Below are 23,860 nucleotides of genomic sequence, written 5' to 3'. Positions count from 1 at the left end.
GAATTTATTAAAAATTGTTTAACAATATTCACAGAATATGCATGTCCAGAGAAAAAATATTTGGTGGAGCAAACTAGCCTTTCCCGCTTTACTGTCTCACGCAGGACAAAAGATCTTTCAGAGGACATCAAAGAAACTTTGAAAGAGAGATTGAATTCGTGTGAAGCTTTCAGTCTGGCTTTGGATGAAAGCACTGATATCAATGACACATCCCAACTTGTCATTTTCATCAGAGCTGTTACTGCAGGCTTTGATGTTTTCGAAGAGTTTTAGATATGGCAAGCCTTTCCTCCACAACCACAGGACAGGATATTTGTGAACAAGTGCTTAAGGTTGTAGAAAAGTTTGAACTGAATCCTTATAAATTATGTGGTGTTACAACAGATGGTGCTCCTTCCATGACAGGTAGGACAAATGGATTCACCAAGAAATTTCTAACTGCAATTGGAGCACAAGACGTAGTTGTAAGCCATTGCATTATTCACCAAGAGAGCTTGTGCACCAAAGTTCTGGATTTTGCAGAAGTCATGAAAAATGTCGTCCAATGCGTAAATTATATTCGAACACGAGGATTAAATCATCGACAATTTAAAACTTTTTTAGATGAGCTGGACAGTGAGTATTCAGATGTTTTGTACTTCTCTGCTGTACGTTGGCTTAGTAGAGCTGCTACTTTGAAGAGATTCTGGAATCTGCGAGAGGAGATTAAGTTCTTCATGGAGAGCAAACGTCAGAATGTGGACTTCTTGAGCAATGAGAACTGGCTGAATGACTTAGCATTCCTCACAGACATTACACAGCATCTGTCTGATTTAAACTTAAAACTACAAGGGAAAAGTCAACTTGTGAATAACTTGTTTGAGCATATTTGTGCTTTTGAGAAGAAATTGGAACTTTTCCAGGTTCAGTTGAGAAGAGCCATATTGACCCATTTTACATGTCTTGCAACCAGGAAACTGGAATTTCCTAATCTGGATTGCACCAAATATGGAACCAGTGTACAAAAGCTGCGTGATGAGTTTGCAAACAGATTTCCAGATTTCAGACAAACTGAAATTAGATTGAAATTGTTCGCTCAACCTTTTGATTTGGCAGTGGAAGACAGTCCTGATGATTGCCAAGTGGAACTCATTGAACTGCAGGCTGACATGGACACTAAAAGGAAATTCTCTGAAAACAGTTTGCTAGACTTTTACAAACTCTGTGTACGTGAAAAGTTTCCCAATTTGTCCCGTCATGCACAAAGAATTGCCTCCCTTTTTTGGTAGCACCTACTGCTGTGAGCAATTTTTCTCCAAAATGAAGCTCATCAAAACCAAATGTAGAAGTCAGCTGACTGATGAACATTTGACCAGTCAGTTAAGAGTGGCAACCACTTCTGTCAAAGCTGATATTGACAAGCTCTGCAAGGACTCTAAATTTCAAGTGTCGCACTAAAATGATCACTCATGCAAAAATATAAAATATTATTGCTTGCATTTTGAGAATTCTTTTTAATTTATTGTGCATGTACACGAATAAGCTTGTTTTTTAAGTGGCCCCGCTTGATTGATGAAGTTGGTTATATGGCCCACCGACGAAAAATGTTGCACACCCCTGATCTAGAGCGTCCTTTACCTTGCTTTGTTCATCACAAAGTATTTGACAGGGCATCGACTGAAGCTTGTAAAAAATGCACGTCATTTCATTAAAATTTTCGAAATGTAAATAATATGATAAAATGTAACGGTAAATGTTTTGGGGGGTATATCACGTTTATCGTTGGATTCACAGAACATGTTCCTAGACTGTATAAACTAAATCGATTCAAATGAAGATGCAACAAATATAAATACGAAGATTTTCAACAGTTCAAGTATCATTGACATTGATTTAGACATGTGTGAACCTACTTTAGACTCACTGTTTTAGTAAATTAAGTAAACTTAAAGCGACACTTCAGTGATAGAATCACTATCAGGAAGTGTAAGTTTTAATTCTCAAAAATATGATGAACTGTAAAGTCAAGTACAATTAATCCTTGAAAAATTAACAGAATGTAAAAAAGAAAAATGAATATTTAAAAACTTTAAAACGTAGTTATCTACAAACATTTTAAACCTGGCATTAGAATGAATGAGGTCGAACAATATTGTAGCATCCAGAATTTTAGTATATTGGGAGTAAAGCAGAGAAATAATAATTACGAACATAGCTAGTGATTTAGATATTTCAATTGGGCATAATGAAAAAAAAAAAAAAACGTCACACAGAGTTGGGAGAAAAGGCCAATTCAGGAAATATACAAGGCCCGTAATTTTAACAATACCTGGCAAGTCCCTTTGCGAAAACATTCCTACCACTACAGTAATAAAAATACCGTGGTGCTACTGTTGTCGTTACATATTTGTAAATAAAGAAGCGTTATCGCAACAGCAGCCCTGGACTTTACCTAGCATCGACGCCCATCGGACATTTACCAACTTTTGTAAGAGGCACCCACTGACCTTTCAACCTACATTGTTGGAGCATTTAATTCCTTCATTCGTCAATATATTTCTATCTTTAAACGCCCCAGTTGGGAAAGTGAAATACCTTTCTTCAAAAGTAAATATCTGCCATGGTTTGGTTTGGTTTAGCTACCGCAATTTTTAAAACTTACATTTTTATGATAAATATTTTGTTAATGGATAATGGAAAATGCAGATTTATCGGTAAAGTGGTATTTTATTGCTACATACAATAATGTGAGACAGATTTTTAAAGCAGCCCATCTATAGTTGTAAATGATGAGAGGAAAGCAGCTAAAACATGCATTCTTTGATAAATTCAACAATAGCACTTAAAAAAAAACAATGTCAAGAAATAAATGGGAATGATGACCGTAATAATAATAAATTAGCTAAAAAGCTATATCAAATATAAATCTCCAACGTTAAAAGATATTACGTCCTTCATCTTTTATTCAGTTTTGCTAAATTTTATTAAATTTAAGAAGCATTAGCTAATTGTTATTAGTCAATTTAGCTCTCTCCGACTTCAAAATTTTTCCCTGTTGAGAAAATGCTCTCAATTGAATGGATATGTTGAATTAAACGAAGAGATTTAAATCATCCTCTGTGTCTTCTCTTCCATCTCTCGGGGATTGTATCGCTGCCCTAGGCCCGGCATGGCCAAGCGCGTTAAGGCGTGCGTGCGACTCGTAATCTGAGAGTCGCGGGTTTGCATCCCCGTCGCGCCAAACATGCTCGCCCTCCCAGCCGTGGGGGCGTTATAATGTGACGGTCAATCCCACTATTCGTTGGTAAAAGAGTAGCCCAAGAGTTGACGGTGGGTTGTGATGACTAGCTGCCTTCCCTCTAGTCTTACACTGCTAAATTAGGGACGGCTAGCACAAATAGCCCTCAGTAGCTTCGTGCGAAATTCCAAAAAACAAACAAACATCGCTGTTATATGCTAAAGATTTATCATGTCCTCATTCATTTGAAACTGGACTACGTGTCTGTGGTCTATGATTCTGCCAGGTCCTCGGACTTAAAGAAGAAGTTGGATCCCATTCACCATCTGGAACTTCAAATCTGCACAGGAGCTTTCCACACTTCTTCAGTTCAGAGTTGTTTCACTGAGTCTCATGAACCTCCTCTAACACTTCTGCCATTTGGAACTGTCGTTACTGTACATTTCAAAATTCCGAACCTTACCACAACATCCCACCAACGGTTGTGCTTTTCTTTCTCAGTAGGCCATGCTTTTTTTCAAAATAGATAGTCTTTCATTGATCTTTTTGGCATTCGTATCCGAGCACAGTTGGCTAAGTTAAGTCTTTCCTTGTGTAACGTTGCTGTCTCCAATAGTCAGCCCATCCCTCCCATGGCTAAATCCCATCCCCACTTGTGACCGTTCTTCGAGTCATCTGAGGAAGGCTATTACTTTTGATTGAAAGTACCGTCTTCTATTTGCTAAATATTTTTTGAACCATCATTTCATCCAATGTATACAGATGGTTCGAAATCAGAAGATTATGTGGGTAGACCATGGTTTCTTCTGGATCAGTGGTTACATATAGGATCCCCTCTACAATTTGTGTTTACTTCTGAATTGTGTCATTTCTCTTGCCCTGGATCACGTAGAATCTGTGCAGTACACGAACTGTACTATTTATGTTGACTCACTCAGCTCTCTACTGGCCCTGCAATCGCTTCACGTTAGTTCTCACTGTTTTCGTCGATATTAAAATCGAATGACAAATTTCTCTTTATCATCCACTTTTTCTGGATGTCAGGCCACGTCAGTATTCACGGAAATGAGCTCGCTGACACCGCAGATATGCCCATCTGTTCTGAGAGTCGCAGGTTCGAATCCCTGTCGCACCAAATATGCTCGCCCTTTCAGATGTGGGAGCGTTATAATGGTGCGGTCAATCTCACAATTCGTTGGTAAAAGAGTAGCCCAAGAGTTGGCGGTGATAATTAGCTACCTTCCCTCTAGTCTTACACTGCTAAATTGAGGACGCAGGTAGCCCTCGTGTAGCTTTGCGCCAAATTTCAAAACAAACAGACTCCTGCTTTTAGTGGGAATGTGTTGGACATCTTGTTATTGATTTTAACTTTGGTAATTCTATTAATGTAAAAGATAGACAGCCATCTGGTGATGAAATAAGGATCTCGTTTTTAGTTAATTTGTACTTTAGAATGCTGTGCCAATCCATATCACATGCTACAACTATGAAATGACTGTGGTTAAACCCTTGGTATACACATTCGACTAATCTTACTGAATGATCGGTTGTCTTTCTGCATTTTGGTTATTGTTGAGGGTGTTATTACTTTCTAAGTAATGTAGTAGCATTATGACTTTTTCCATACGTTTACCTTATGTATTCAGCTGTTTGGCTGATAGAGATTTATCTTTTGGGGGATAATGTTTTCGATCACGGACTTCCAAGTTGACAGATAGTATCCGAAAAATAAGGATATATTGTATAGAAAGGCTGCATGACTTAGTAAGTTATCAGAAAAGTTTTTGATGACTGTGATGTTGGTGCCATCTTCTTCCGAGACATGCGTTCGAGTGTTTTAAAAAATGATTTTTATTTGCGTGTGAGAGAGATAGGGTGCGTGTAATAACTATGGTAATATAACATAGATAGATATACTGTGAATGATAGGTTAAAGTTGTGTGAGTGGCGTTAATGTGTTAGCTATATATATATATATATATATAAAGAGTGGTTTGCTGTGGTGTAGAAGTGTGCCAACAGGTTGGCTTTATTAGTCATTAGGGCTTGCTACGGAATTAAGTTATATTAGCATTTACATTGTTACAGATATTTTTAAACTTATGCCACAAAAATTCTGTGGACTGACAGAATATGTCAGTTGTGTTAATGCTGGATTCTGATTAACCTTTTTACTTGATTGTGCGTATAGTTTATAAAGTTGAGTAATATATCAAGGGTTCTGATTAACTTGCGGTGAATCTTTCGCCATTCTTGGATTAATTGGTTTATTTTCAGGGAATTCCATGGATTTAACCCAGAAATAATAATTTTGCTGGGAACAGTGTTGTTCAATGCATTTAAAAATGTTGGTGAATAGGGAGGCTTAATTATTTATATCTTAGAGGTTCAAGGTTGATGTTATGATTTCGAGTAATGTATCTTTAATTTTACAGTTTAGGATCGAGAAATCTTGTATTGTTTGAAAAGGATTGAATCAGCGACGGGAACTGCAGATTGTGAATGAATTGAGGAGTCTGGAGTGGTGATTTTGACAAGCAATGCGATATTTCCAGTCGTGGTTGACTTGATCCTTTCAATCTTGGAAATCTTGTTTTCCCAAGCTCTCGATATTTCGTCAGCCGTTATCTCCATAGGCATGCCTTTGAAGTTTCAATAATGTTTAATGGGTACAATATCGTTGGTTTAGAATACATACCAAATTATCAGAAATTATGGTATATTATATAGCACCTATAGTATACTCATGTATTATGTCAAGTATAATAGTAACTATTTTTTACTAGCTTGCAAAAGGCCTAAACACCATAATAATTGTGATACAGTACACCACCATTTTGTGTTTCAGAAGTATGCGAAAAGCTAAACGCTGGTTATCTTCACGTAGTTGTTTTAAACTGATAACACGACTTCTGGGCTCCTTTTGTCTAATCGAAAAATGATATTTTTAAAGTTACTTTTATAGTGCACCCATTGCTCCAAAATGTGGATTTTTTTTTTTACGGCAAACGGGGCGTATGCCACAAACCCTCATTTACATTCCGAGCATGCTAACAACTTAAGTCATGTCTGATCTGTTGTTTTGATTTGAAAAGTTTTTATAATAGATCCATTCAGTGTAGCTGTATTGCATACTGTATCAATCGAGGATACAATATAACGATGGAATTATATCTTGATGTAGCGTCTGCAGATTTGAAGTCAGCTACCTTTAGGCCCAACTCTCAAAATTCATAAACCTTTAAATAAATAATTATTATTATTTATTATCTTCTTATTTCAGCATTCAGCAATCCATCCAACAATCGTCCTTCCCCTTCACCAGAAACAAGATGTTTGAATATCACGTTTTCCCGACAACATTCCAAAAAACTCTCTCAAAAATTCGTCTTCCTCTCCATAGGAAAGAATCTTAACATAAAATCGCGTTTCACTAGTTGAGTAACATTCCGTCTAAATTCGTTCTTCATTATTGTTCAAGAACATCTCCAAAAATCGCCTTCTTCTAATCAGAAACATTGTCCAAAATTCGTTTTCTATAATCTGTCAAAATGTTTCTTCTAGATTTGAAAGCTCAATTTAAAATTCATGTTCCTACATCTGAAACAATGCCTCAAAATTCGTCTTTACCTGAATCACAAGCAACTTGTAGGTTTTCATTAACTTGAAATGTTCGCCCTAAAGTTGTCCTCCTTTGTATGACAAACATTTGTACAAAAATAGCTCGAAGTCCAGAACAATTATTCAAAAAAAATATTTCCCCCTGAATCTGAAAAATACATCCCAAATTCGTCTTATTTCAAATCGTGAACATTGTGTGTAAAAAAAAAAGTTTTCCATGCTAAGAAATGTTTTTTATTTTACAGCAGCTGTAAGACGCTTAACGTCAGTCAGTTACATTTCACCTATTTGTACGTTGTGCGTACGTGATCAGATTTAGTCGCCCTGAAGATTATTTTTTAATCCAGAAATTAAACTGTCTTTTAATTGCTGATGGGATCCATGCACCTCACACGATTTGTAATACATTTTAGACTATTTTTTAAGCAAATTGCTTGTTCTGTTGTTTAGCGCAAAACTACACAGTGATTTACCTGCCATGTGCACATAACAGGGCCTAACAGAAATTTGTGCGTTATACTCTCACTCTTGCAAGTTTTTTTAATTTTATTTTGGGTCCCTAATAACATGCAACTTAAAAATGTAAATAAAGTACCATCAAAATGGAAATAAACACCACTAGTTACTGCTAAAATTTCCCATGTATATTATTCAGAAGAAATGAAGGATAATGAGTTTTGTTTAAATCTGCATATTTGTGAGTTAGCAGTTGTTTTTTTCTAATTTAGCATGCTCATTATAGAGGATTACACTAATCCTACTTGAGGCTTACACATTAGCGATTCTTTATGTAATAAGCCTTTATGAAAAATGGCTCAAATTCTGAAAAGGAAAAGATTAGTTTTGTGTGATTGTTATAGATGTTTCTTTTGAGATAATGCTAGGCTAATGATTTTTTTTTGTTGCTGCTAGTATTGACTTTTGCAAAGACGTCACTGCTAAAGGAGAGCCACATTCAGAATGAGGTAGCACAGGTCATAAGAATATCCCAATCTGTCTTCAGGCCACAGGAGGATAAATCGGAGTTCTAAGCCAGAGTTGCAGGTGCAGTAAACGACCAAAAACTACAAGAGCACAACAACCTTCACCAAGTCACTGGAGTGTATGTATCATGATCAACAGTCAGGAACTGGCTCCACAAGGTTGGGCTAAAGCCAATTATATCAGAAACTATACTAATCCCAAAACACCAAACAGCCCAATCAGCATTTCCTAGGGACATGCCACTTCAACCTTACAAGAAAACACTGTACTGTTCAAAGATGAAAGCATGTTCTGTATTTCTTCAAGTGATTAAGATGTTAAGGTTTGGAGCTGTGAAGGTGGGTGATATTTGGCCCATAACAGTGTCCACCTTGAGGCTTATGTGGGTGGCTCAATCATGGTAAGTGGAATCTTCAAACAATGGAGGTTAGCTGAATCTAAATTTGACATTGGATTTTATGTTCCTAGAAATTTAAGTCTTCCTGGAGTGTCATGTTCACATGTGTGTTCATACCTGTATACATAAGCTAAGACAACTAAACATAGCAGGCATCATAATATTTGTTTTTGGTGCTGAATCCTCCTACCCCTACCTGAAATAACTATAGAAATATGGTGTAGTTCCCATGGAGAGGTACCAAGTGAGGCTAAAATATATCCAGAAAGCCACCCAGCAAGATGGGGCATAAGATCACTAACACCATAATTGAAATTGGATTTTTTGTTCTTGCAAACGAATGCTGAAAACAGAGAGAGTTAACACTAAGTAAAATACAGAAGAATTTAAGTTTTATTTGTTGTGACCACATACATACATAGTAACTTAATGTTGCCATTCCTTGGAAGGCATTTATTTCCAAGCATTGTGTATCTAACAATTTATCAGTATTTGCCAATATCTCTAATAGCATGTAAGCTAATTCCCTCAAAAATGAATACAGAAGTTTAAAATGTTCTCATTTGAGTAATTGCAAGGTTATTATAAATGTCACTATACAGAAAACAGACTTCAATGTTCAATTGAATTAATAAAACAGTATCAAGAGTTACCTTAACTCTGGCTACAAAGACTTTTAATATGTTCAGTGTTACCCAAGTATCTTCCGTAAGATGACCAAGCTGCCACACACAAGTAACACTATTGAAAACAACACTTTTGGTTAGTGAAGTTAGAATACTTGATCTGTATTGTTCATAACAATTCTATCATTATTCACAACAGGTTTCCTTTAGTTATATTAGAACATCCAATATTGTTTTTCTAACAATTATAAACAGTGTACATAAATTAGAAAACTTGTTCCCTTGGTCCCAACTGAATATTTGCTCTACTGTTTCAAACAAGATTCACCTGCCATAGTTTATTACTACCATACATTTAGTCTTTGTGGTACTTTTCCAACTTATCTGTAAAGATCCAAGTAACCTGCAAGAGTTGGAAAGGTTCTTGGCAGCAATGTTAGTCTTGTGTAATACCTAAACACAAAAATTAAAATGTTTAAGTCTTATTTTCACATCACACCTTAGCACTAAAAATCTCACTGCTGCTATTTCTGTTAAGCTTTATTTCTACCTGTGTTGAAAGTATCAAGCTAACTTGACTCCATTTAAAACCTTATCTTCAATCTTAGTTTTACTTGTTTTTTGAACTAAACATATAATATATATGTTACTAATGTACAAAATTTTTGAAAGGTATTAATCTAGTTTCTTATGGCACAAAAGTAAAATCACTGAAACCTATTTAAAACAAATAATTTCTCATCATTCAATAACTGTTACTGAATCTCATAATAAAAAAGTACTTGTTAAAGCTGTTTGTAAACTATTATAATACAAGGCAACACTTAATATAAAAAATTGTTAAACATAAAAACTGTTCGCAGTCTGAAGAAAAACCATTATTAGCACAAAAACACATTATTTTAAGGAATAAATGATACATGATTAATATATAACAAACAAGTTTGCACACTTTAGTAAACTCCAGAGTTCAAACAACATTATACAGGCACTCTATTCTAATCATAGAGAGAAAGAGAAGAAACAGCATGGTATGTAGTCCTAGTACTTCCAGTTAAACTTCAGTTTCAACAAGTACTTGATATTCACCTGAGCAGTATCATATACAATGTATCTGGACATATTATAAGGAACACACTGTCTTAAATGATCACAAAATTATGTTTCTTTTATTCTCAACTGCACACAACCGAAGTTTTAAACTACCATATCAAAGTATTATACTAATTAATCAAGACACCTACCTCCAAGGGTCAGAAAAGCAATCAGGGCTCAATTTTAATGGTTGTCCAAGACAACTAAAAACTTCCTCATATGACCAACTTAACCTTCCAGTGTTATGCAACAGATAAGTAGTGCACTGTGTACACTAGTTATGGCTGTCTGCTTTTTACTTATAATCCTCTGGTAGGAAATAAATGATCAAACTTACAAAATCAAGCTCAGAATGTTCATTGTTAATTGTCACAGTTGAAATGCTGACTCCCTTCTGATTATGTATGTATAGGCCTAAGGATAATGTCAGACAGACATTACCAACTGAATCTAGGAAATACAAAAAACCTAGCTGCCACTAGAAAAAAAAGAAAGATTCTTGAATTAAACAAGGCATAGTAACTGCAAACAAAATTTTATGAAAGTTTTGATTAGTATGAAGAAAAATAACAATAAATAAAGTATGGCTAGCTGTGCCTCTCTCAAAGTCAATACAAACTACGAGTATGAGCAACAACACACATCAGCAGTGTGTGTATATGTAAACCTCTCAGATAGTGCATACTTATTACAGTACAGTAGTATACATAGTAGTTCTGATGTAAGTCTAGTCTTACTCCAGGCTGTACTTTATTGCAAGTCCAAGCTGGTTAGAATAACAACATTGATTGGCCAATACTTCTGTTCTGTTTAGCAGTTTTACAGGTCATTTACTGTTTGTTTTCTTAAGATATTATGTAACATTAGCATGGTTTGGGCTTAATTTTTTCCAGTGTAATGAAACTTCCCAGGAAATAGGGCACCAAAAATTAGCTGAATGAAGATGTAAAACTACCATCTAAACATTAATTGTACATCCTGGAAATAAATAATATATAAAAACATAAAATTTCATATAATTGGGTCTTTTGCACATCATTATTGACAAATTGGATCTTTTTTTTTTTTAGGATCTGTGTTTTTTGTTGTTGTTTTCAACAATCAATACAGCCTTTCAGATAACCTGAAAATTTTCCTAAAATCGAGCCCTGAGAATCATGCTGGAACTCACAAAAAGTTATCAGTCCTTTAGTTTAATAAATACTAGGAGAGCTATAAATTTCTCTTCTCTGAACAAACAAAAATCACAAGGAGTAAATAACTGAAATTCTAAAACAGGTGTACACTGTGACTGTTCAAAAAATGTTTATTTTGTACTGCAAATCTAATTAAAAAATAATTTACAAGTCATTTTGTATTTTGTCATAATGATATGCAACACAAACCTAAAGCTGAATTTACTGATTTCATAACTGATGTCCAAGATAACACCCTATTCTTCCATAAACTTTAAAGCTTTGACTACATTCACAATAAAGCCTATAATTAAAGCTTCAAAAGGTAGCTAATAACTTACATTTTAGTGGTACGTGTGTTTTAAATTCTTAAAAAGTATGAAATTTAACTACTCATTATAATTTTGTCATCACTCAGACAAAGCATAATTTCTTCAGCCTTCAATTTTATTTGGTCACATTGCAATAAAATAGAAAATTAGAACCTTTTTCCCCATGCCTATTTGTTATATCCTCACTTTCAGTAATTGCTAATAGTTTTTTGATATTCAGTGTTATGTTATTTATGATAAACAGAAAACCAATGTTTTCTTCTATTGAATAATGTATTGTATTACATTGTTTCATGTACAGAGAATTTTAAATATTGCTTTCAGTAGAAGTTTGATTCCTTTGGAAAACTCGTCGGCTAGCTTAGATGAATGTGAGTGTTTTCTTTTAGCAAAGACACATCTGGCTATCTGCTGAGCCTATCTAGAGGAATTGTACCCCTGATTTTAGTGTTGTAAGTCCATAGACTTACCACTGTACTAGCAGGAGGCAGATGAATTTGTAGTGGCTCTTGTTGCACAGTTAAAAAGTCAGAAAAACTTTGAAAGCTATCAGACATTGTCTGTTTTATTGCATGTCATTCTTCTGCATTCTTTGGTGCATTATTTAATGAAATAAACAATTATTTTATACAGTACAACCATTATTATAAAAAAGTAAGGTTAAGTGTCACTGACAGCAAGAAAAAGGTAAGTACTTTACTTTCTGTTTTTCCTATGTATTCTTTATTTATTATAAAAGTAACCAAAAATAAAATGTAAAAATAGTATTCATGCACAGATTGTTAAATCACATCAATTTGAAGGTAAGTTTGCTGCATAATCAAAGCAAAAGAAATCCTCATATTTGCTGTGCTGATTATTAACAAAAATTCCATTCTTAGAATTTTAAGAAGTACTTATTCACACTCCTTGGAAAAAGTTAAGAAGCATGAGGGAAGTGCAACTGTGCTCCTTTAAAATGAAACTTTAACTGCTATGCTGTTAAATTACTAACTAGGCCCACAGAAGCACCAACAGTGAAGAACATCCCATATACTATTAAATTATATTTTCACTACAATTTAAAAACTGTATTTTAGCCATGATATGACTACTTTAATATTAAGGTTTTAATTAATTTCTGCTTACACTTTATTATTATTATAATTATGTAAAACAACAAAGGTCACGAAACAATTAAAAAAGTTTAGTCCAGTTTGTAAGAACATGTTTGTTTCTAGCTCAAAAGCAATCATACTGTAGTGAAAAGTTTTAAAGACCTCATATAGAATCAAGTAGTGTAAATGCAGCTGGTCTGGCTATTTTAAACTTGACCTTCAAAGAGATTTGCCATATAACCTATTCATGATCAAGAAGTTGTAATTACCAGTGTTAAGTAACACTGAATGCTTTTTTAAGTGGCAAAATACAAATTTCAATTGCAAGTTAAACTCACTATAATTTATGATAAAACAAAGAGAAACTTATAGCTGTAATTTAGTAATATATGGCCACTTCTCAAACTATGTGGTAAACTCTAAAAGCTCTTGTCACAACAATCCAAAGCAACATGTAATATCATGTAGTAAACTACTACAGATTATGTATCTCAGAACAGGTGGTATGGGTATTAACACTTTTACTGGTAAGTAGAGAACATTTTGATCTTCCAAGGTCATCTTCAGGAAGGTTGAAACTTGTTCTATGCTTACTAATAAAAGTGCTAATACCCATACCAGCCCTTCTGAGATGCATTTTTATTTCAAGTGGGTTTCTTGTCATCAAGAATTACATTTAAAGTTGTTATTATCACTATATTTCCTAAATTTCTCAACAAAACAAACAGGAGAGAACAGAGTAGAAGTATGATAACAATAAAATGTTTCCAATAAAGGATACTCATTGTATAACAAAGATGTGTTGGTAACAGGAGAAGAAACAGGTTTCCCAAGAGGGACTTCAGTGCCATCTGGCGTGGTAATCACAGCTTGAGGATCTGGCTCAGTTCGCCCAATACCTTTTAACATCAAGATAAAGATTGGTTCAGCAATGATTTCTGACAATAAAAGTATGATCTATATAGTAGTAAAAAACCCACAAAAGTTATTACTTTTACTTCTTGTTCTTGAGAATTTGAAAATACTTACCCTTAGTACTGTGTTTATTTTGAGGAAGTTGTTTAATCATTTCAGCTTGAGTTTTTTCGTACCTGGAACACAATTACAGAAATATTTGTACTTATATACACATATTCACTGTAGGCTAACAGACTTTTACTACTAACTATTACAAGTCTGACAGGTAAATAAAAATGCAAAAATATATTTTATATAATAAACTGAATTCTACTCAGAAGAAACCTACATGAAAAATGTTATGTAATTAGAACTAATTAAACTTGTTGGAATGATATAATGTAAATAAGTAGCTTAAAGAGCCATAACAATAACTGAAAATAGTTTGTTAGGGTACTAGAAACATTGTATAAAAATATTTGTGCTAATAGTTCAGTAATGAATACAAATTTTATATACATGTGGACATATATACAAGACACACACATATACTAGCTGAATGTTCATCAATATTATAGTAAACACTTCTTCACTTTGATTTAGAAAATTTGTTGTAAATTATTTTATTAACACATTTCCTACAAATGAATTGCATTATTGTAAGAATGCATACAAAATTGTTTATTCTTCTTCTAGTAGTTTATAAAAAATTTCAGGTATATTTTGTTGTCACCTGTATCTGTGTGCATATCTGATATTTTATACTTGCATAAGATTAACCTGTTAACTGACAAGTATTTCAGCTGCTACAATACAACTCTAATGCTTCTTCATTTTGTAACTTTTTCGTGTCGCCATTTTGGATCGAAAGTGAAACAATTTGTAAGTAGGTCAAATGCATTTATGATGCTGACATCTAGTGTCGAAGTTAGGTATTATTTAGAACGAATTAATTCGTCCGTGGCACTGTGTTACCGATCGACTTGGACGAGTTATCTCGTCTATGACGCTGAATAGGTTAAATATAATTAAAAATGTTACATTCATTTAGCAAAAACACAAACGTTACTGGAAAGACCTTTAAGATGTGAGGATGGTAAATTGAGAAGCTAATCTTAATTGAAACTTAAAGTTATTATATTCTGTCATTTTCTAATTGTATATGTGCATATTCTAATAATTTATGTATGTCCACGAGTCTTCTAATTGTACGTGCGTGTATATTCATGGAAAACATACCATCAATTTGAAAAATAAAAAAACATTACTTGAGTGCAGACATTTGCACACAATTTTTTTTTCTCTAATAATATTATGAAATAATATGCTAGATTTCTACATCAAAGATTCAATTTTCAGTTTTACCTCTGGTGAAATATGTAATATCATTATAGACGTTATGGCACAGAAACACTAATAGCACAAATTTTAATTCAGACAAGTATAATGCTCAAGAGGTTTTTTACACCTAGCAAAAGGTCTGACTAAAACATGCTAGGGCTTACTTAATAATGTGTCATTGCTTAAAATACCCTGAAAATACATTTTTAATTAACTTAAACTTTGTGATCATTTTAACACTTAAGTCTTTTTTGTGTGTATATATTGTAATTATCTGCAAGTGATCCTTGATCAGAATTTTTACTTAAGGATATTTTGATGTTATGTTCAAATCTGCTTCATGATAATGCTATATACAGTTGAAAAATACTAGTTATATGATAAATATTTCTCATGGTCATTTATTTAACCCTGCAATTTATTAATTCTGATGACAAAGAATTGGAGCATCAAGGGCAAGTCAAAAAAGGTATCACACTTCCTGAGAAATGTTCATAAAATTTTAAACTAAGTTAAAAAAGAAAATGAATAACAGAAGGACAATATACTTTAGTGTCATCAATTATTTTTCAAAGTTGTGTTTCACACAAGACATACTGGTATTTTTTCCATACAACATATAAACACTCACAAACATGTTAAATAAAATAACCTAAGAAAGATTAAAAATGATATTAATGTTCAATTAATGACTTCCACAAATGCTGATAGTAAATTTACCAGAACATTTCTCTCAGTTTACCAAAACATTAAGGTACACAAATTAAAATAAACTGTTATCTTACATATTTCCAAGAGCCACCTCACAGATCATCATAAGACCTTCTGGGTTATTCTTGTTAGTGTGGCAATAATTGGCACTTTTTGAAACCATGTCAGCAAAGTAAATTCCTTTTCCAAACATGTAGCCAGTCTAGTGGAAGAAAACATGTATCAATGCATGTGACCAAAGAACTGAAACAAATAGAAAATGTAGGTTGTTATATTTATGTAATAATTCTGCTACTCCAATATAAAGAATCAATATAGTATTAAAACCTTGTTCTACATAAACTTTAATTTCTACATGTTTTACATGATTTGTTGCTGGGGTTAACAACTACTTTGCTTTCTTTGAATTTCAAACTTCGATCCCAGAGAAATCACTTTGTTCAAGGTTCTCTGTCAAATCACAGAAAACACAGAAAAACACTTCATTTGAGATTATTTGTAATATCATAAAAAATCATTCAAGTTTCTTTGTCACATCACAAGTTTGTATCATTATTATTCAAGACTCATAACACTTGCTACAGACATTCACTGTTATATTGCATATTTTACTGCAAGCATTTGATCTTCTTGATAGACTTTATTAAGAAAATAACTTATAAAACAAAAACGTAATCAAAATTTAATGTAGTGGATGGCCATATAATACTTTTAATCAAGTTTAGTTTAATTCAATAAATTTGTATCAAAATATTCTCTTATGATTATTCCATATTGTCTAAAAAGAATTATTTTATGCAAGACTGAATTTTATACTTAGAGGCCTTACAGCTAGAACAGAAAACTAAACCAGTCAGGTGCAAGGAGAATTATCTTCAGCTAGAATCAATGAAATCTCTGACCCAATTTTCAAACTTGTGCAAATTATGCATTTAAGACAAAACATGCACACATTTTGCTTGTGTGTTTTAATGTTTAACATACTTTGAAGTTAACCAATCATGTAATTTTTTCATTGTGATGTAAAATTTTACTACATTATAGAAACTTTCAGCACCTGACATTTCAGTTGTGCTTTGGAAACAAAAAGCATACTTGCTGACATGCATGTGCATCAGCTGGTGATTGAACACTAGAAAACTAAAATGTTTTCAAAATTACATCAAAACAGACTTTCTTTATGATTTTTAACATTTAACAGCTTGGCATCAGATCAAACTGAAACTAGTCTTTTGACAATTTAATTACTAATCATCAACACCTATGTTCATCTTTGAATGGTTTTTACAGCTAATCAGCTTTATCCAAATCTAATGATTTTTGAAACTGTTAATTTTGTAGCAATTTAAAATAAAAGATAATGCATGAGAAAATACTGCTCTTCACAAACATTCCTTCAATACAGGATCTAATGAATCAAAAGTTATCACACCTCTCAGAGATTATATATATGTTAATAACAATTTTAAAAAAACTGTTTTAAAATGGAGTTCAGAAGACATGCCTATATAATATACGAGTTGGAGATTAGATATATTAATAACAATTTAAAAAAAAACTTTTAAAATGGATTTCAGAAGACATGCCTATATAATATACAAGTTGGTCTATTGTTTCATTTCATTTGAAAGTATGGTCACTCTAAATAATAAACTTACCACAGGAGCTTCTGGTGGAGCTATACGCAAACCCTGAGACAAAATCCCTACATAATTGGTTACTCGAGATCCATGCCACAGAAGCTTTCTGTTATGTAGTTTCTTGAAAGGTTTATATCTTTTAGCTTCACCTTGCCTATTAATTTTGAACACCTACAAAATAACAAATAAAAAACTATATAAAACATGATACTCACCACTCTGCAAATTCTACTATCATCCTGTGTACTAGTAATTATTCATATTATCTCTATTGACCTTCTTAAAGCACACATGTTGTATTTTTTGATCAGCATTTGCTCTCCTAGAAATATTTGTAAAATTGATTTATAAAGCATAAATTTTCAAACTACTTTCAATTGTGCAATAAAACTACTGGGCCAATTTTTATTTTTACATTTGTCTAGTGAAGCCTAATAAAATTTAACAGTGAAAGTAAAATAATTACTACTGGGTCAATTCAATTTCTCACATGGAAATTTCACTTTTCTTGCTTTCAGTCAGACAAAATCACATAACACTATGTTTTAACAAAATCTTTATGTAATTTCAAACTCATTCAAAAGTGCTGCCATTCCAATCAGTCTTGTTTGCATTATTGGCTAGTTTTGTATAGATTTTAATCAAGTTTAGGAAAGCTTCTTTCTCCACTTCTAACTAACAGTGGTGGGATATGATGATGCTAATCTGTTGTTTATAAACATACATCAATACAGTTTGCCACTTTAGTCATTCTTCTTAAGAGGGCTTTTCATTCATCACAGTTCTGTTGCATTCATGTCAGTAACCACATCATCAGATAAACCAATTCATTTTCATTAAGCTAGAAACACATTATCAAAACTGGACAAGTAACTGTGTTCCTACAGTTCTTGAAACCTCTTCCACAGATTTGAAGCCCAAGGTGAAAACTTTCAAGAAATTCACTTTTTTGTTTTCTTTCCCTACAGATTAAAAGCTGCTCTTAAATTCATTTTCTTTTTAGCAATTCTCCTTAAGCTCTCTCATGTCCAACAAATCTTTTACATGATACCAAAAGGTGTGTGTTTTCTTATAGCAAAGCCACATCGGGCTATCTGCTGAGCCCACCGAGGGGAATCGAACCCCTGAGTTTAGCGTTGTAAATCCAGAGACATACCGCTGTACTAGCGGTGGGCATACCAAAAGGTTCTGAATTAGTTACAAATCCTTCTTGAAGACTTTTGTCTTTTTCTTCCATATTAGCTCTGCATCATATCCCCAGTCTTGTGGCTTTCCAGAAGTAATGTAATTTACTGAATCTCACAAAAGGAAAACATTGGTCATAACAGTACTGGTTCATTTTTGGCTACAAAATGCTGACTTCTTATATTAACTTAAGAAGTACTGACAAATGTTTCCAGCTGTTTGGTTCTTTGGACAATAAAAGCATTATTTAATTTATTACATTAACCTTACTTTTATAACAATGTGTAAGTAATAAATGCTCCAGTTCCAGCCTTACTTCTGCAAGAGCCAGTTTATAAATAATACAGAAAATCAAGTATATTGTATTAAAATTATTTTAGTCTTTCTAGGTTGTTACAGTCCATGTTTCCACATCTAGTTATGTTCCATCTGACAACTCTGCAGTCCAGTTTTCTATGCAAATGGCTTTGTTGCAAGTTTGTCAGGTTCAAAGCATACTACTCCTACCTGTTAAGACTTTTTCTAGATAGTCCTAGTTGTTTTCCAATTCCATTAAATATAAGGTGATTATAAAATAAGTTTTGCAATAAACCTCACAAACAGTACAAAATAGGAAGGTGAAAATACACAGTGCTGTTCAAGATGTTATATAGATGGAAACACCATAGTAGTTATGCTCCCACCAGAGATGGAATGGTGATGTCTGTCCCATATTTTTCATGGGTATAATCTGTCAATCACAAGATAGTACATTATTATTAACATTAATCTGAAAAGTGAGAAAAGATAGCTCAAGAAATAATATGGAGTGTAAAACATAGTTTTACAACACTGTTCCAGTGTTGCTGAGCAACTTCATAAACATTTGAGGAAACAGGTTAAACTGTAATAAGTTACATAAAGGCAAACCACAAAGTTTATTTGTGATAAGCCACATAAAGGCAGAATCAGGTTAATTTGTGATAAGTTATCACAAATGAACTTGGTGGTTTGTTTTAGGTAAGTCACATAAAGGCAAATCACAAAATTCATTTGTAACAAGTCACAGTAAAGCAAACCACAAAGTTCATTCGCGGTAAGTTACAGAAATGCAAACTATCAAGTTCATTTCTGAAAAGTTACATAAAAGTAAACTATCAAGTTTATTTATAAGTGATATAAAGGCAAACCCCCAAGTTCATATCTGATAAGTCACCTCAAGCAAACCACCATTTGTGATAAAGTCAAACAACCAAAATGCACTAAAATTATTCTTGTGGTTAGTCATGTCATGGCAGAAACAAGCCAGCACAAGACAATACATTCAACAATTTAATAATTTCAATTGCTTGTAAGACATTTCAGTCAATTTTCCAAACGTTTCCTTACAAGTTGCATCACAGTTCAAGTACTAAAGTGTACCCATTTAACCTAATATGTGGTTTTTGCACTGCAGTTCTTGGCATGATTGGAAGTTGATGACCAATGGCCTAATGAATAAAAGCACACTTCACCTTTCCTGGAAGTTTCAAGACATACAACTTCATTATCTTGTTTGAAACTAACACACACGTAACATTTCTTACATACCTTCATAATGCTGAGATGACAGTGTGGTGTGGTTTCACATCAGACTTTTCTTTTATTGTTACCTTTCTTGAAGTACCATAAATACATAAGCCACAAACCCCATAGTACCATGCAGTTCTCTCAACCAATATGATTTCTATGTTCCAGCAATGAAGTGTAGAAGTGACAGTTGTCATTCAGGATGGTGCCCTTCCGGAGAAGCAATTTCAGAGCAGAACTATTTCACATTACTTTCCTTGTAAATGGCTGTATCATTTACTAGATGTAACTCCTAGATAAGCATCTAAGCCATTATAAAGTACCATAGGAAGCCTCACACAGTTCCAAACATCTTTCATAATGCACGGGGTGTACACTTTATGGATTTCTGCACGACTTATTTCCATAACATCCAGAGGGTAAATGTCCCAAGCTTTAAATGACTTACCCCCATAATGGCCAGTAAGCACAAGTGGGTTTCTGCAAAACGTACCTTCATTGCATCTATTGCATAAATTTTATGGGTTTCTACTTACCTACTTTTATAATTCTAATGAGTACTACATATTAATTTCTGTATTGCATACCTCAATGTCCACTGAAGTATATATTTTGGGTTTCTACACAACTTACCTCCATAACATCCAAAGTGTACGTATTATGGGTTTCTGCATGAGTATTCCTGACATACGTCTCTAACATTTTGAATTCATCACACTCTTTGTCCACTACTTCAATCTTTGTTTTGAGTTGTTCATAATGAACATCAATGGGGTCCTTGCTAGAGTCAGATGAAGCATCTTTCAGAAGGTTATAGGCTACCTCAATCTCTAGCAGAGAGTCTAGCATCTCAAGTTTATTCTACAGAGAAATTGTAAAATTTCACCGTCATTAATTTTCAAAAGCTTAAATCAACTTTTTCGTAACTTCTGCAAAAAATATTAAAAATGAAGAGCATAAAGTAAGAGCTTTATGTCCTTTTAAATGGATGATAATAGAATTCTTTATCCTCAAATAGTGTAATATTCAACAGAAATGAAGTTATTTTAAATATGAATATAGAATTGTACGTTTCATTTTTTTCTTTAGAATGTTTTAAGATTACCTTGAAAAGATTATAGAAATTTTTTCAAAATATATACCTTTATGATTTCTTCATTGTCCAACAGAGGGGGTTTTTTCATTCCAAAATCATGTGGGATGAGAGTATAAAAACGATTTGAAGCATCAAGAAACATCATTTGACTACCTTTAGTTTTTATGAACTGGAAAGAAAAAGCAAAATTTACTAGTGTTCCTAGTCTCTAACTATTAAGTATTTTTATATAGACTTTATTAACCTAACACAGTGTATGATTAAGATGCAACTCTACACAAACCTCCACTTTCAAATATTTGTCATTTTCAGATATTTGCAGAAAGCAAAACAGACTTTTTATTATCTATCCCTAACTATCAATTGACAAGCTAGAGAATGACAGCCAGTCAACAGAATCCCCTATCAACTCTGGGGGTATTTTAATTGAATAGTGAGATTTGATTGCTACTCTTTTTATACCTCCCTACAATTGTCAGCTACTGCCATCCTTTACAATAAAAACTAAATTTGATAAGTTACAGGTTGTGTTGATTAAAATGCAGGTTACTTTTACAAAACCTCTCCTTGTGGAGGCATTATAACTGATTAAATCCTATCAAACCAAATATGGGTATAATGTTTGAAACAAAGTTGTTTCCCATCTTCTACCTATCAACTGAAGATAATCTTTGTCTAATAACTAAATACATTAAATTCAAAATATACACTGAGTTCCCATACATGCTGTTTCTGGAGCAGCCATGCATGGATTCTTCTACTGCACTTTAATACCTATTAATACTTACCTGATAAAAAGATAACTTCAAATTTACAAGTGCATTAGAGAATTCTATGCAAATATCTGTAATGTATTTTAACACCTTCTACATTGCATACCCACAGCAAATGTCTGGTTCAAAGCATATATGACTGCTACAACTACAAAATGAATTTTAAATTTTAAATGAAGATAAAAAATACTACCTGTGTAAATATATTTCTATTGGCTAAAATATAAACAAAACAGATTAATATGGTTATTACAAGCTCTTTGAGCAATTTTAAATATTCTAAATGATAAGCTTCTGAAAAATGTTTTTAAAGGACTTAGCAGTTTGTTAGGAGTCTTGATAATATTAAAAAAACATTTTTTTTAATATTTCACTTATCTAAATTTAATCCCGTTCATATCTCATTTTTTATGATTACAGATAAATTACAAATTGTATAAACAGTGAACTATACGTGAAAAACTTTTCTATAAAGCTGACTATATCAACACAATAAGATTCAGTAATATTTCTTCTATTTTCTACTGCAATGCTACATGTTACACACATTACAGATTAAGAGAGCTTAACACAAACAGGTGATTTATTATCTCTTGTGCTAAAGGCTCAATCAATTTGATGAAGTTAGTGACCCCAAACTGACCTTTAGGGTTTCCAAATATTCACGTCAAATACACCTTGTGTATCTTCATGAAATTCTGCAAGCTATTAATACATATTGCAAGTCTTTATTAAACAAAAAAAATATATAAAAAAATTAAAAAAAAATTAATGAAGTATTTTTATAAAAACTTTCTTTGTTAAAATATGGACAAAAATGTTGACTGTTTCAAGTGCAAAAGCACTTTTCATGATCAGGTCAAATATTTTCTGAAAATTTGTCAATTTTTCTTTTGCATAATTTCTAAACTTCAAATATTTATTTTCAGTAAAAGTTTTACTTTATTTTCCCTACCCTAACTACATATACAAGCTTAGTCAACTTGACCAACTTCCTAGCCACTATAAAAAATATGAAATAAATCTAATTTATCCTTTTTTGTTCTTTATATAATGACTTCACATTCTAACAGGAAACTACCTTTCTTTATCCTAAATAGCTTAAAGCTTGTAACAATATACTGCCATTTCTATTTAAATTTTGTTTTAATGCCCTCTGAAGTGTATCTAACTAATAATACCACCACAAGTTGTATATCACTTGGCAAATGCCTTCTGTTATCCTAGTGAAGTAGGTAAAGCACAAGCTACTTGTGAACATACCTTGTGAAAATTTTTATATCTTATCTCACCTAATAACTTCCCAAGTTTTACATCTTAGTTACTTTTATACTAATTAAAATGTTTTCTCTTTTAAAGAAAAAACACAACATAGCAACTTAAATTTGTAGAAATCTTTCAAAACTTAAATATATGAATTCTTCACCTCTTGCAATTCTGTAAGAACAGAATATGCACTTTCAATTTGTCTCTTGGAAAGCTTTCCTAATGGCATCTTTTTCATGTCAATCTGGTTATAAAAAAGATTACAATTACAAAGTAGAAACAAAAGCTTCTAAATTTATAAAATAAAATATAATTTAGCAAATCAATAAATGATATTGCAGGAACATTTTTAAATTCTAGAAATACAAAAAAATGTAGAACATTAAGATTTAATAGATTTTGGAGGCAAAGTTACACCATCTTTCAGTTATTTAAAAAAATGAAATCTAAATAACCAAAGTTTTAAAAGTTATATTCAACACTACGTAAAACAGAACAATAAGCAAACTCATATCACAGAGATGCTAAATATTTCAAATGACTGAGCGTAATGATTGTAGACAGAGCCCTTTCGCAGTTTTAGTCCTTTTAAATTTGCCAGAAAAAAGGCAATCTGGTGAACGAGGCCTCTTTTTTTTCCATCTTGTGAACGATCGCATTGGTGTTTCTATGCCACTTAGAAAACGAGAAATACCCATCTACGCGAGCGCTGATTGGCTGACAAGCACTGATGACATAACTATGGATTCCCCACGCACCCAGTATAGAGGAGCACCGCACTCAAACTATTAGTAGACATCGGAGATACAAATATTCTTTATTATTTCAAGCACAAACATGATTATTGCAAGTGGCCATT

At 32.9% G+C, this 23,860-nt stretch overlaps 1 protein-coding gene across 2 annotated transcripts in view; it reads right to left on the bottom strand.

Moving 5' to 3' along the window:
* Positions 1 to 8,594: 8,594 nt before the first annotated feature.
* Positions 8,595 to 23,860, bottom strand: part of Parp1 (Poly-(ADP-ribose) polymerase) — a 54,123-nt gene continuing 38,857 nt past the window's right edge. For both annotated transcript variants that reach the window (XM_076498042.1, XM_076498043.1), the window contains 8 exons: positions 23,162 to 23,245; positions 21,009 to 21,131; positions 20,500 to 20,727; positions 17,152 to 17,304; positions 15,568 to 15,695; positions 13,574 to 13,635; positions 13,326 to 13,443; positions 8,595 to 9,959 (listed from right to left, as the gene is read on the bottom strand). In XM_076498042.1, the coding sequence (XP_076354157.1) occupies positions 9,887 to 9,959; positions 13,326 to 13,443; positions 13,574 to 13,635; positions 15,568 to 15,695; positions 17,152 to 17,304; positions 20,500 to 20,727; positions 21,009 to 21,131; positions 23,162 to 23,245 (969 nt within the window). In that variant the 3' untranslated portion in view covers positions 8,595 to 9,886. The remainder of the gene's footprint in view (positions 9,960 to 13,325; positions 13,444 to 13,573; positions 13,636 to 15,567; positions 15,696 to 17,151; positions 17,305 to 20,499; positions 20,728 to 21,008; positions 21,132 to 23,161; positions 23,246 to 23,860) is intronic.

Source organism: Tachypleus tridentatus, chromosome 4 (assembly GCF_004210375.1).
Source record: "Tachypleus tridentatus isolate NWPU-2018 chromosome 4, ASM421037v1, whole genome shotgun sequence".
In the NCBI taxonomy this organism is placed as follows: domain Eukaryota; kingdom Metazoa; phylum Arthropoda; class Merostomata; order Xiphosura; family Limulidae; genus Tachypleus; species Tachypleus tridentatus.
This window is presented reverse-complemented; position numbering and strand designations above follow the sequence as displayed.